The sequence below is a fragment of the Pelodiscus sinensis genome, chromosome 4 (genome assembly GCF_049634645.1).
Source record: "Pelodiscus sinensis isolate JC-2024 chromosome 4, ASM4963464v1, whole genome shotgun sequence".
Lineage (NCBI taxonomy): Eukaryota > Metazoa > Chordata > Testudines > Trionychidae > Pelodiscus > Pelodiscus sinensis.
This window is the reverse complement of record NC_134714.1, coordinates 46,197,672-46,213,486: the sequence shown is the minus strand read 5'-3', so window position 1 is coordinate 46,213,486 and position 15,815 is coordinate 46,197,672. Positions and strand designations below refer to the sequence as shown.

The window sequence follows — 15,815 nt, the reverse complement described above, 5'->3', positions numbered from 1 at the left end:
AGCTTGTCCATCCAGCAAAATGATAAACTTCAGTACTAGAAGAATAAGCATGATACAATTAGATTTAGACCCAAACTGTTTTTATCTATTTTAAATTAGTAAAAGAGACCTCCTGAAAAATTTCTGAGACAAATTTTCAGCTATTTCACTTTTCTTTATTTATAGAAATCACTGAAACTATTATATGGTTTCTTATTATAAAGAAAACTTAAGAAACTGTGTTCCCATAGAAGTATTATGACTTTCAGTTATTTTTTTAATTTTTCTGATGAATTATACTGTGAGGAAAATGTAGTTTTTAGTGCACAGATTTACATAAGACAGACTATTGCTTATATTTATGGATTATATATAGTGTTTTTCCCTTTTAGAAATATGGTGTGAAATCTTTCATTTCTTGTCTAAAATAAATCAGTATGTAAGCTGCTCATTAAAATATTGCTCTGCAATTTCACTCTTCTGAGTCTAAGCCGACTATGCTTTCAGTCCTACTATACTGCAAAACTTTCATGAAATCTTGTCCTGAAAATGTCTACTCCACTGCTTGGGATTCCAGGGGGTATCCTTTAATCCAGACTAGCCCATTCATGTGTATCATGTGTATCATGACTGTGAATCCCCTTCTTTCATGGATACTCCTTTCTTTTTTAGACTTTTAAATTTTCATCCCAAAAGCTTGATCCTGTACTCTTTATGCAGGAAAAGGTCCTACTGAGTTTAGTGAGCTTTTGCTTGGGTTGTAGGATCTGGTGACATTTTTGCATTGTTGAGGAAACTAAGGCCTTGTCTACACCACAAAAGTTGCACTGCTTTAACTAAAATCAGTTTTTATATTATTTTAGTTAAATTAGTCCAGACATTTTTGTGAGTGTTGGCTGAAAATTATTTACGTTTGTTTAACTTGTGCCTGTAAATTTACTGACACATGCTAAATCAATATAAAATTGGTTTAAAATGACAAAAGTGTGTCCACGCAGGGGTTTTCATTAATTTCACTGTCATTTTTAGAAACACTTCTTTAGTTAAACCTAAATATACATAGTTTATTTCCCCTGAGAAATGGGTTCTCTTTCATATACCAGTTAATTACAACATAATGAAGTATATTCCCAAATAAAAATGAAACTGTAGGTTAAGGTTTTTCAGATATTGACAAGCTAATTGGGTGTTTCAGTTTTCTTCAAAAATCCATTGAATTCATTGCTAAACTATATGATAATTTTCTGGCTCTTGAGATGTATTAGTTTCTTCTGACTGGTGGTATGTGGTGTAATTATCATTTTGCCTCAATTTCCTAAGGCTTCTTTATCTTTCTTTTTTGCTTTCATTCTTTTGTAATATTTTAGGACATGAGAAATGTGGCTCAGTGTTATACTGTTGTCTGTATTTTTTTCTTATTTCTTTGTAGTTATTAGTGCTGCATTTCCCCTTCATAAAACAAAAACATTACATTCTAGTTTGTGGGTTTAGGAACAGCCCTGAGTAAGGGGGATGATATATAAGCTTCATGACTCCAATGATAGCTCTGCAAGGTTTTGTGTCTCAAGAAAATTTTACTCAATGTAACTTTAACTTTGAATTTCCATCAGTCTTCTACAGATGTTTTCTGTAAGTAACTGATAAGTATTTACAAACTTAATTCCAGTTTAATAATTTTGTTTTCCTTTTAATTTCCTTAGATCCTAAAATGAAAACAAAACACGGAAGAACAATTCAGTGAAAGGACCTTTAGTATAATTTGTAACTTTTCTGTGGATGGAGTCTTCTACCTAAAAATCCATCCTCTATAAAATCCACTCTTTTTCTTACTCTCACACTTTTTCTGACCAAACATGCCTTCTCCATTAAACCCTTTATGGCTCTCTGCTACGTTATGTCTGGAAGATGATGGGGTGCATGTTATGTGGATATGTGGGAGTCTCTGCACCATCACTTTGATCTTCTTTACTTTTCAGATCATCCTCATTCACCCTAGGGGGTTTCTTGTCAGCTAGTCCCCCTGCATATAGCTGGTGTATGTCCTGGACATTTGGTAACTCTGTGGAGTCCATAAAATAGATGGAAATGTCTTTTAGGTCCTGATACATTAAGTTGGTGGAAAGAGTCTCATTGACTTCAGAGAGTTTTGGATCAGGATACTAAATGATGGACTTATATAACTTTAATTTTCCAAAGTTAGTCAAAGACATCAGGTCTTACAAAGTCAATAGATTAAATCAAATTTGTATGGGCCAGACTGTTCCGGAATTATGAACTGAAAGAAGTTAGGAAAATGTACAAATGAAGATAGGACTTCATTAACATAATCAACTCCAAAATGTTATAGACATTATTTTCAAGGAATTCTGTTATGGATCCTAAATCCCATCTGCACTACATCTGGGAGCATGCTTCCCAGCATGTGTAGACAGACATATTTTTGTTCTGTTCAAGCTAGTGAGTGAAAAATAGCATTGTGGCTAGGAAAAGCATGGGTAGAAGCTTGGGTTAGCTGTCTGTGGACAAGTCCATTTGAACTTCTTGGTTACATATTTGGTGGCTAATAAAAGTTGTTGCTCGTGCTATTCTTGGCTACACGGCTATTTTTAGCACTCTTTCTCCAGTAAAACTAGCATGTGTTTGTCTACCTATGCTGGGAAGCACATTCCCAGCTGCAGTGTAGATGTGTCTCTGATCTCATTGATGTGTTCATGTAATGTTTCAGCCTATTTACATATGTATACAATTTAGGCGTCCCTAGATTACTTACACAAGTGAAACTCTCAATGAAACTCATGAAAGTTGTGCTTGAATCAAAAGAAAAAGACTCTGGATTATGTAATTAATTTCTACTTTAAAGCTACTGTCAGAGATTTTAACATTTTCTTTTTCCTTGTACAATAATTTCTACTAGTTATATGTATTAAATCTTTAAATACTGTCTGTGATGCTAATGCAGTAGTAATCTATGTATGTGAAATCTAGATCTCAGAAGACAGTGAAAATCCTAACATAGTTGATTTTTTTTTTGTCCCCCAGAGGTCAACATCATTCAGTTATTCATCACCTTTGTACGGCTTCTCCTAATTTTGCATTACCTGCTGATCTGCAGCTGGCTTCAAGAGTATATCATACTTTCGACAGAAAAGGGCATTACCTTTTATTTACAGCAGAGGATCTGTACCACCAGGAGAAAGCATCACTCTGCTCAGAATATATTGCTTTTGAAGAACAAATGGAAAGAAATAGGTATGAACTCATCTATTTTCAGTTTAGCTTTATACAGGCAATCCCCGGGTTACGTACAAGATAGGGACTGTAGGTTTGTTCTTAAGTTGAATTTGTATGTAAGTCGGAACTGGTACATATTGTAGGGGAAACTCTAGCCAAACATTTCTCCAGAGCTCAGTTTTATTCTCCCACACCTCACTTCCCTCAGTCCTTTATTCTCAAGCTGAGGTGTCTGCTGAGAAAAGCCGCTCCGCGTCTCCCTAGTCTGCTGGGGGCAGCGCTAGCTTCACGTCTCCCTGGTCTGCTGGGGGGTAGCAGCTAGTGTGGGGTTGCCTCACCCCGTTTGTAAGTAGGGATCTGATGTAAGTCGGATCCATGTAACCCGGGGACTGCCTGTAGTTAGTATTTAGTTTAAGTGAATATTAGTTAAAAATAACTTTTCTGAAGGCTTCATTATTTTAAATATTTTATTATTAAGGAAATGTTCTGGAAACAAAATGCCTCAATACATTCTGTTTTACACTGGCACTACGGACATATTTTAATATTCTTATTTATATTAATCTTAAACCATAAACACCTAGAATTAATATTGCTCAGAACAATAAAGATATTGTTTTGCATCTGATTTATTAAGACACATTTTAATTTGTTTTTAGTGACTGTTTCATATATTTATCCTTTATCTTGCAAATACGTATGCACATGCTTATTTTTTTTGTCATGTCATACATGAGCACTGTTGTCAATAGGACTTCTTAAGGTAGTCAAGTTTTGCATGCGTATTCCAATTTGGACTTTAAAGCTCAGCTCCGCAAACCCTTACTCACAGAATCTTATTCACACAAGTCTTGATTCTGAAGCACTTACACGTCTGTCTGCCTTTAACCATATGAGTAGTTACATTGATTTCAATAGAAATTCACATACATAAAGTTAAGCATAAATTGTATGTCAGTAGGATTACTTGTATGAGTAAGGGCTATTCATGGGAGAAAGTGTTGCAAAATCTTTAATCTTTAATTTTTGAATAATGTGTTTAAAATGAAGTGACTGTTTTGTAAAATAATGTTTAAAAATTCAAGCTAAGAATGTTAGTGCAACATGCCAAATAACAGGATGATCTGTCAACACGTAATTTGTTTTACAAGGAACAGTGATGAAATGTTAACAATACTCGGCTTTGTTGTCTGCCTATTCATGTTTTATAGTGTTGTCACATCGCTAATTTATGTGCTTTCAGTGTCATTGTGATTAGTTCCTAAATCTCTTTCTGATTTTCCTACAGGTTTTTGCAGTTCCTTTCTCTTAACTGAAAAAAAAAATCAAATATAAATAAGAATGATCTTTCACCTTCATTGTGTAGTGATTATTTTAATTAACTTTTTGCTGTATTTTTGTTTGTGACTTATTGTGTTCGGTAGTTACTCAGGAGATTTAGGATTGGACAACGTTCGTATATTCTTTCACAATTTTCGGACTGGTTGGTTGCTTCCTATAGTCTGTTTAGATCCAGTCATATTTACAAAATATAAGATCATTTCTAATATGTTTGCAGATGACTCAAAATTTGTTAGAATGATAAAGAATAACAACAGGTCAGTTCTATACAACTATCTTTGTTACTTGATAAACTGGGCTCATTTGAACAACATGCATTTTAAAAAATACAGGCATATTTAAGGTTATACTTCTAAGAATAAAGAATATAGGTCATGCTTGCAGGATGGGGGACTATATTTTGGAAAGCAGTAATTCTGAAAGGGAGTTGATAGCCATGATAGATAATAAGCTGGACATAAACTCCTAGGGCATACACTAGCAAATACAGCAAACATTATCCTTGGTGGTATATGTATATCCTTGAAGAATGTATGTGCAAGATGATATTGCATAGAGGTAGGAATATGGTATTATCTCTGTGTAAGGAGTTAGTGAGACTATTACTGCAATACTGCAGTCCATTCAGGTATCCAGGCTTTTTAAAAAGGATATTGACAAATTGGCTCAGAAAAGAGCAATAAGAATGATTCCAGGTCTGGAAGGCCTCCTGCCTTATAGTGAGAAATTGAAGAAACTCAGTCTATTCAGTTTATCCAAGAGAGAATAATAAATAATTGATCAGTATCTATAAGCACCTGCACGGGGAGAAGATTTCTGATGGTAGAGAGCCCTTTAATTTAGCAAACAAAGGAATGTGGGATTCTCTGTCACTTGAAGTGTTTAAATCAAGACTGAATAGCTCTAAAATTTAGGCTAGATCTCAACCAGAAATTATAGACTTGATGCAAGAATCATTTGGTGATAATGCATTTTGATCTGTACAGACTTCTTTTTCCTCCCAGTTAAACTAATGCTGCTCTTTTCAATTTGGGTATGCACTAGGGCTGAAGTTGTCTGTGAACCTTAGTGAGTAAAGTTAGCAAAATATAGAAGATTTTGTGTTTTACAGAATCATAGAATAATAGAATCCTAGAACTGGGAGGGACCATTCAATTCCAGTCCCATGCCCTCAGAGATAGGCAACCAAGAAGAGTGAGCAGGCTGCATGAGTGGTCCTCCTTTATTTCAGTGGGCCCAGGGGTTCCACCTGCAGCCTATAGTCTCCATGTCTGGCACTCTTCCCCACACACCTCTTATGCACTGGGACACTGGAGCCCCACACTTCCTATTTCTCCTTCTCCCTCCCAGCACTTTTGGAGCACCATGAATCACCCGATCCACATTCTGTCCCCAGCCCTCTCCCTCCGTTCCTGAGCTTGAACAGCCACAAACATCCAGTTCTTTCAGTCTTCTCTCATAGGAATTATTTGCTCCATTATCTTTCCTGGCACAAAAGTTAAGCTGACTGATTTGTAGATTGCTGAGTTGTCCTTATTTCCCTTTTTATAGATGGACGCTATATTTGCCTTCTTCCAGTCTTCTGGAATCTCTCCTGTCTTCCAAGACTTTTCAAAGATGATAGCTAATGGCTCAGATACCTCCTTAATCAGCTCCTTGAGTATTCTAAGATGCATTTCATTAAGTATTTTTAACTTATTTTAATTTCTGAGCTTATCCCGTTTTTCACTGGCATTTACTATGCTAGGTGTCCAGCTGCCATCAACCTTCCTTGTGAAAATTAACTCGAAGTTGACAAGCACCTCTGCTATTTCCCCGTTTTCTGTTATTGTTTTTACCTCTTCAGGAAGAAATGGGCCTACCCTATTTTTGGTCTTCCTCTTGCTTCTAATATATTTGTGGAATGTTTTCTTGTTACTCTTTATGTGTCTAGATAGATTGAGCTTGTTTTGTGCATTCACTTTTCTAATTTTACCCCTACATACTTGTGTTATTTGTTTATATTCATCCTTTGTATTTTGACCTAGTTTCCACTTTTTTATAAGACTTTTTCATTTTTAAATAATTCAGGATCTCCAGGTTAAGCCAAGCCAATCTATTGCCATACTTCCCATCTTTTTCTGTGCATTAAACTAGTGTGCTCTTGCACCCTTAATAATGTCTCTTTAAAAACTGCCAGCTGTCTTCAGTTGTTTTTCCTATTAGTGTTGCTTCCCGTGGGAACTTGCCTACTAGCTCCCTGAATTTATTAAAGTCTGTTTTCTTGAAATCCATTGTCTTTATTTTGCTGTTCTTCCTTCTACTATTCCTTAGAATCCTGAACTCTATCATCTCATGATCACTTTCATCCAAGCTGCCTTCCACTTTCAAATTCTCAACCAGTTCCTCCCTATTGTTAAAATCAAATCTAGAACAGCCTCCCTGTTAGTAGTTTTCTCTACCTCCTGAAATAAAAAAATTGTCTCCAATACATTCCAAGGACTTGCTGGATAATCTGTGCCCTGCTTTGTTACTTCCCAACAGACGTTTGAATAGTTGAAGTCCTCCTTTACAACCAAATCCTGTGCTTTGGATGATTTTGTTAGTTTAAAAAAAAAGTGTCATCCACCTCTTCTTCCTGATTAAATGGTCTGTAATAGACCCCTACCATGACGTCACCTGTGTTTTTTAACCCTTTTAACCTTACCCAGAGACTCTCTCAACAAGTCTCTCTCTTATGTACCTCTTAACATCAGTCCAAGTATATACATTCTTACTATATAAGGCAACACCTCCCACCCTTTTCCCCTGCCTAGTCTTCCTGAACAAGCTGCACCCTTCTATATCAATATTCCAATTATGCATATTATCCCACCAAGTATCTATGATACCAACTATGTCAAAGTTGTGTTTATTTACTGGCATTTCAAGTTCTTCCTGCTTATTCCCCATACTTCTTGCATTGATATACGGACAACTAACATTGTCTCCTGAGATGTTTGTGGTCATCCCATTCCAAATCTAATGGATCATTTTCATAAAGTAGATAAATAATTCCTAGTGTGTGAAATATTTGATTCTGTTTTTGATTGTTGTCAGCTAGGATTTATCAAGCTGTCATCTATCTGGAAGTATATTACTGGGTGAAACTTTGTGAAGTAAATGGTGAAGGAAGAAAAACTTTCTGTAAAGTAAGCTCTCTAACACATGATAAGTGAAACTTCCCAGGCCTTTAAAGTTTTTTGAATCCTAAGGGTCATGGGTAGGAATTCCTCGGTCAATTCCTTTAAGAGCATAATCAGAATGTCTTAACTGATACATGGAGCCAGATGTGAATTAGGGGTTTGTGGGGCCCTGAGCCAGAGCAAGAGGGGCCCCATCATCAGCCCTTCCATCTGCAGTGTCTCCTTCCCCATCTGAACTCTTTCCATAGAGTGGGGTCAGGTAGTGCTGTTGGGGAGGGGGGTCAGGGCATATGAGCACATGGACTTTCCCTGTCCCACCTGCCTGGTGCTTCTGCTGGGTAAAAGGATTGGGGCACATGGGCTTCCTCTATGCCTCAGCAGGAGCACCAGGCAGATGGAGTGGGACAAGTGTTTCATGACCCTGCTTCTCGATAGGAGTGCTGGATGAGCAGAGTAGGGCACAGGGATGCCTATTGTCTAGAGGCCTCCTGGTTGTCTGGAACCCCTAGGCTTGGGCCCTTTGGCCTAGGGTGTGTCTAGACTACATGCCTCCTTCGACGGAGGCATGTAGATTAGCCAGATCGGAAGAGGGAAATGAAGCCGCGATTAAAATAATCGCGGCTTCATTTAAATTTAAATGGCTGCCCCGATCTGCCGATCAGCTGTTTGTCGGCAGATTGGGGGAGTCTGGACGCGATGCCCCGACAAAGAAGCCTTTCTTCATCGACACAGGTAAGCCTGGTTTCACGAGGCTTACCTGTGTCGATGAAGAAAGGCTTCTTTGTCGGGGCATCGCGTCCAGACTCCCCCGATCTGCTGACAAACAGCTGATCGGCAGATCGGGGCAGCCATTTAAATTTAAATGAAGCCGCGATTATTTTAATCGCGGCTTCATTTCCCTCTTCCGATCTGGCTAATCTACATGCCTCCGTCGAAGGAGGCATGTAGTCTAGACACACCCCTAGTGATTAATCTGCCACTTCATGGAGCATTGGCTTTGTCACAAGTGCTGCAGGTACTTTGTGTACCAAAGACCTCATTTCTTCTAGTTCTTCCATCATTGCATCATAATCTGTACCAAAATTTGAGCAGAATGACAACCAGAAGATGATGGTTCCTCTTGTACTCAAATGAATTAATGATTGAGCCTGTTGCTAAATACAGTTCTGCTGCAGAGAAGTAGAAGGATAGCAACTGTGCAAGAGACGGGCTGACTTTCCCCCAGTTTTTTAAAAAGCTGACAACGTTGGCTGACCCAGTTAGTATTGGGCCAGGAGTCTATAAGGATTGTAGCCAAGTGATAATGGAACCATATAATGCAATTACTGTGACTTTGCAAAGTATATTGGACCAGCTGGTTAAGCATTTATGGCTTCCATTTTGTACTACAGGCAGTCCCCGACTTACGCGGATCCGACTTATGTCGGATCCGCACTTACGAACGGGGCTTTTCTCGCCCCAGAGCTCATGGGCGGCAGGTCGCCACCCGTGTCCTCTGGAGCGAGAAAAGCTTCTCCCGGTCTCCCTGGTCTGCTGGGGGGGTCCAGCAAAGCCGCTGGATCCCCCAGCAGACCAGGGTCACCAGAGCAAAGCCGCTGCCTGGTCTGCAGGGAGACGGGGAGCAAAGCCTTGGAGCACGCCCGCAGTGGGACAGCCCAGGCGCGCTTGGGCTGTCCCGCTGCAGGCGTGCTCCGCGGCTTTGCTCTCCGTCTCCCTGGTCTGCAGGGAGACGGGGAGCAAAGCCTTGGAGCACGCCCGCAGCGGGACAGCCCGGGCGCGCTTGGGCTGTCCCGCTGCGGGCGTGCTCCGCGGCTTTGCTCCCCGTCTCCCTGTCTGACCAGCAGACCAGGGAGATGGGGAGCAAAGCCTCGGAGCATGCCAGCAGTGGGACAGCTGTGGCGCGCCTGGGCTGTCCCGCTGCCCGCGTGCTCTGCGGCTTTGCTCCGCGTCTCCCAGGTCAGCATACCAGGGAGATGGAGCAAAGCCGTGGAGGACTTGGGCGGTCCTGCCACCCCCGTCTCCCTGGTCTGCTGGGGGGGGGGGGTGCAGCTAGAGGCCCCCCCCCCAGCAGACCAGGCTTTTCTTACCTACCCCTGGGGTAGAGCAGCTGGGGGCTGCTGGGTTGGTCCCGCAGCGCCGCTCCGGACCAACCCGGCAGCACCCCAGCTGCTCTGCCCCAGGAGTCCTGATTCAGCCGCTGCTGGTCAGTTTCAGCAGCGGCTGAATCAGGACGCCTGGGGCAGAGCAGCTGGGGTGCTGCTGGGTTGCTCCAGTAGCGCCAAGGAGCTGCGCTACTGGAGCAACCCAGCAGCACCCCAGCTGCTTTGCCCCAGGCGTCCCCAAGTCAGCCACTGCTGAAACTGACCAGCGGCTGACTACAGGAAGCCCGAGGCAGAGTTGCTCTGCCCCAGGCTTCCTGGAATCAGCTGCTGATCAGTTTCAGCAGCAGCTGACTTGGGGACGCCTGGTTTTCTTAAGTTGAATCTGTATGTAAGTCAGAACTGGCATCCAGATTCAGCCGCGGTTGAAACTGATCAGTTTCAGCAGCGGCTGACGCCAGTTCCAACTTACATACAGATTCAACTTAAGAACAAACCTACAGTCCCTATCTTGTACATAACCCGGGGACTGCCTGTATCTCCAAAGACCTTCCCTGGGAATATTGCCATCTATGAGTCTTACCTTCTATATGAATGTTGTTGACATGGCCATGACAAAAGGAAAGGCCAGCCAAGTTTGTGGTGCTAAAGTTCAGAATTCTGAGCAGGAATCATAGGATTAATTTGGAGTAAGAGGCTTACCACTCTTTAGCTACAGCCTATACTTTTGTGGTCTGTCTTGCCTTCCTCACTAAAGGTCAGATTAAGGTTCATCAGAATGAGCACCAGGAGCTTAAAAAGCTAGTTCAAGAAGGTACAGACCTGGCCCAGCATCAGGCACGGGCACTCCTTGACAGGGATGATACAGTACAGAAAATTATTGATTCAGTTTGATGTCAGCAAATGCATTTGGCTGAAAAATTCTGAATTCCACTGGAAGGTTCAGAAAAATATCATCAACAATGTTCCTTCTAATTTTTTCATCTATATGCACAATACATTTTGTTATTTGCACTAAGGCATTTGCAGATGCACACCATCAGTAGAAATACATGCTGCGGGCTGTGGGCAGCTATGAGCACTCTGTTAATCAGCTGGTAGAATCTGAATCTCTCCTGGGTGGCCTCCCAAGTGCATAGCTTGCAGGGAACATTGCTCAACAACTTATTCTAGTTCAGAGAGAACTTCTTTGGGGAACAGGTGGAGATCTCTGTATGGAAGGCAAAGGACCTGAAAATACTTTACTTAGAAAGACCTTCACGTCATTGGCTGGTTTCAGATGTATTCCAGTGTATGGGGCATGCAGCTTCAAAAGCAGAAACCAGAGTGTATTAAGCCCTTAGCTATAATTCTTCTTCCTCCCCGTTATTTTCTTTTTAAGTGACTTCTGGAAAGATCCTAACAGTTTAAGGTTTATTAGTCAGAGAATATTAAGTAAAAATATTTATCCACATATGATTCTTTTGTATCTTTGGATGCAAGAATCTAGAACAACTTTTGATGATGATAATATTTTCAATAGTTGGCTAGTTTTCTAGACTTCATGCTACTCAATTTGTTTTTCACTTTTTTTATTTACTAGGCATAGAAATTACCATTCTATGGTATATTCAGGGGATAGCTGAGTGAGTCTGTTACAGAAAAAAACAACAAATGGTCTGGTAGCACTTTATAGACTAACAAAACATGTAGATGGTATCATGAGCTTTCGTGAGCATGTCCACGAAAGCTCAAGATACCATCTACATGTTTTGTTAGTCTATAAAGTGCTACCAGACCATTTGTTGTTTCATTCTATGGTATGTTTATGTTTTATTCTATCTGTCACTGACTTTGATGCAATTACTCACATGCTTAAATATTTAAGCATATACTCAACCTTGCTGCATTCAAGAAGTATAGAAAACTGAATCCTCTGGAGCACTGCCATCTTGTGGCACCACATACTACTTAAAAGTTGATTTTCAATCTTTTAAAATTTATATGCTACATAAACCTACAAGGTCATAGGTCCAATTTGTCCTAAACTAGTCACTGGATAGTTAAATTCAAATTATATTGATGTTTGCAGTTAAAATATCAATAGTTTTTCTCTCTTCATGTGTTGGGGCTAGCTTTAAGTATTTAGGTTTACACTTGTTTGTTTGCAACAAAGACCAAGGAATTCTGCAGTAGTCTATTCTGGTATTTTTAGTGGGTCTGATCAAAAAAGCAATAGGTTCAAGTTTTCCTAAGATAGTAATGCTTATTTCTTCCTTGTATTTATCTTAGGCAGCAATATATTCAATATGAATATTAAAAGAGGTATTTTATCCCCCCCATTTCCAGCAAAAATATTTTACAAGAATTGTAAAAAATGTCATTGATATAGTATTGTATTTTATAAAACTCCTTTCATCAGGAATTCCTGTATTTCTCTGAGAAAAGATTTACTGTTTTTGCCAGCAGCTAGAAACAGAACAGTATTAGATTAGTATTTCTACTTCCTAGCACTTTCCCTGAATTTGCTTTTGTCTCCAGAAGGTCAATAGTCTGTAAGGCATTTCAGTTTATATCAGCTTTTTACTGTTTGACATAGACTTCTTAATCTGAAAACCACTTAGATCAAAAGTGCAATATAAATAGTGGCTAATCATTTTTGTTGCTAATTTCAATTACTTTTTAAAAAGTAATATTTTTAAAAAGTGTGTTTTACTCAAGGATCATAGAAATAAAGAGGAAACTTGAACAGATGAAAGGCCAGACACTTGGCAAAAGCTACTTTTTCCCCTCATCAAGTTAAGACTTCTGCTTGAAGAAAGAGAAATTTAATATATATTTCAGAGACTATTCAAGATCACATTACTTTCAGGTCTAAGGCATTTCTTTCTAAGACTCTAAGGAAGGATTACGGGTTCTTTTGTCCCAAGGTTACTTTTTTAGGACTCCTTTCAAAAATTAATCACACTCCTAATTAGAAGGTACTGTACTTTGTTTTAAAATTATGCTCAGGAATACCAACTTTCTCTCATACTGTAAGGAGGTGTTAAAAAGGGAGTAAATTGCAGATATTGTAAATGAGAATCATACCAACTACATTGGTTGTGTGTGTCATATTACAAAGAAATATGAGTGGAATAATAGAAACATAATTGTATGAATTCAAAGAGAAACATGTTATAACTGTGTTGGCCCCATGATATTAGAATGACAAGATGGATTAGGTAATATATTTTACTGGACCAACTTTTGTTGATCAGACACACTCTTTCAAACTACATAGAGCTCTTCTTCAGGTCTGGGAAAGATATTCAGAGTGGCACAGCTAATTACAAGGTGGAACAGATTGTTTAGAATAGGTAGTTAACACAAATATTACCTCACTACAAAGAAAAATGTAATTATTAGTTTAGTCGAGTGGTTTTCAGTCTGTGGTCCACAGATCTCTGAGGGGGTCTAGAGACAATGTTTAAGATTTTCAAGGGGTTTCACAATTCCATTAAGAATGTTTAGGGGTCTGCAAACGAAAAAAAGTTGAAAATCACTGGTTTAGTTGTTTCAAAAACCAAAACAGTATAAAACCAGCAGATGTCACTCTGAGCATGTACTAATGAGGTTAGAATGATTGAGTCAAACATAATAAATATTTTATATCTATATGTATACATAGATATTTAGCGATACATTTTCTCTCATTTGTATATATACTATGTTTCATCCTCTCCATTTAGTTATAAATTTGTATAATTGTATTATTTTCATAAAGACCAATTGTAACCAAAAGGTTGAGTATTCATTGTGTTATGAAATCAAGCTAGAAATATAAATTAAAACAAAATATAAACATAAATCTTATTTTCTACTAAGTTAATATATTTAAAAATATGATGCAGAAATTATCAGTATAAACACTATCATTTATTGAGTAGAATGTTTTTTAAAAAAGCTACTTGGCTGATAAATATTAATCAAACCAGGAATAATGAAAATATTAGTGTTTTTGAGTATTCCCTCATTCACACTCAAAATCTGTTATTGGCAAGGTACCAGGCACAAAGGGTCTGTCTACATAGCAGGGCTTAACTCAAAATAAGCTACGCAAATTGAGCTACATCAGTTGCGTAGCTTATATCGAAATAGGGAGAGTCTACAAAGCACTTATTTTGAAACAGAGCACTCTTTCTCTGACTTCTCTCACTCCTCCTACAATGAGGGTTAGAGGAATCAGAGTAAGCTTGACAGTGTTTTGAAACTATTTTGAAATAACTGCCTCCTGTGTAGATGCAGCTAAGTTATTTCAGAATAGCGCTAGTTATTTCGAAATAGTATTGCAGTGTAGACATACCCAAAGTGAATAAAGGTAGAGAATGGCAAACATGGTTAATTCAAGCGGACAGTTTTATATAAATTATTTAAGAAGAGGTTAGTAAATTTTAATCTGAAACATTATAAAAGGTGCAACATGTATTAAGACACATGAATTGTAACTTATTTTATATACTTGAGAGTGTCACTTTCTAAAATGAGATATTCTATTTATGTGACATTTGCAGTAGGTAATTTTACAAAAAATACAACTCTCTCCCAAAATCAGAATCGAACTGACAGGTTAAACACTTAGGTCTGGTCAACACTAGACCAGGCAGGTCAACTTAAGGTACGCCATCCAGCTACACAAAAATGCTTACCTTAAGCCAAGCTGCCACAGCGTCTACAGGAGGCCACAGCTGACTCCAGGCTCTGCACAGCACTGCTGCTTTGACATGCCAATGGGCTTTGGTGCATTTGCCTTTGAAGTGTAGCAACAGCTCTGTGTTGCTACACTTCAAAGGTGGTGGTGCCCTTTCGACTAATCTGCCTTCAAAGGCAGAGGTGCCGTATTGACTAATGTGATGCAAAAATGCATTGACTATTTGATTAGTCATTTACCCGATACTTAACATCCCTAGTCTATGGTACTGAAGAAAAGGCCTAGGTCTTCTTTGGATTTGGTACCTCACTTGGAGATGTTGGTACTGAAGTCTAGTACAAATTAGAGACTTAAAGAGTCATTCAAGGTAGAGTCTGTCATTGGAGCATTCTCCAGCTAAGAAGAAGGGATTGCCACCTCCATAGCTATGCCAAGCCCATTGAGGGCATCCCCTAAAAGATCTCTGCAGCAGAGCCATCAGTCATTGCCACTCCCAACCATCTCAGAAGCATATGCAGTCAAAAGAGATCTGGTTAGCCTCTCAGTACTGATGTCCCCAGAGGTGCAAGAAGGTTTACAGTCAGTTCTGATGCCTGTGTCTCCTTCCGCTCCATGTCAGAAATTCACAGTACTGTTATCTCCCAAGCTTCCACAAAGGCTGCTGCAATCAAAGGTCAAGCCTTCAATGATATCCTCAGCACCACATCTATCATCTATAAGCTTGGGCTACCAACTTACGCTTCCAACTGGTTCTGCTCTCCCATTATCAGATTCTTCCTCTTTGCACTCAGAGTATTTTCATCTGTGTCCCATCCAAGTCAGAGGACATACCCTCCAGTGGATCTTGAGTCATGCAACAGTCTGTGGTCTTCCTGTTATGGAGCAATGGCCCAGTGATGGTGGGGGGATTCTAGGGTCATATCAGTAATCGTTCTGGATACTGTCATTTGTCCCTGCTGCTGGTAGGACCTCCCCACAATCATCTTTCTTTGGCAGTGAGATTACTCTGGGGGCATTGGCACTGAGAGTATCATTTTCCGGAATTGAGCACTGAGAAGTCACAAGTGTGGCTTCCTCATCACAAGTCATGAAGCTTCACCTTGGAATCCTGTCCTGTCTTTTTCCTCATTGCCAGGCAAGACTGTTGGGTTGCTTTGACTGAAATCATTTGCTCTTACCATAGCACACAAATACCTGAGTGTCCTGAGTCATATGTCAAGGTGTACCACACCAGGCTGCATGTCAGAAAGCAGCACGCATCACTAGAGTTGCTGAAAGCCCCAAATACTCATCATTTGGACTAGGTGGTTCACCTGACAGTGTCATTTTTGT

The 15,815-nt window shown here is 39.5% G+C and overlaps 1 protein-coding gene across 6 annotated transcripts in view; it reads left to right on the top strand.

Annotated features, from left to right (window-relative positions):
* TTC6 (tetratricopeptide repeat domain 6) overlaps positions 1 to 15,815 on the top strand; it is a 184,237-nt gene that overhangs the window by 22,160 nt on the left and 146,262 nt on the right. For all 6 annotated transcript variants that reach the window (XM_075926900.1, XM_075926899.1, XM_075926901.1 and 3 more), the window contains one exon: positions 3,019 to 3,228. In XM_075926900.1, coding sequence (XP_075783015.1) covers positions 3,019 to 3,228 — 210 coding nt within the window. The remainder of the gene's footprint in view (positions 1 to 3,018; positions 3,229 to 15,815) is intronic.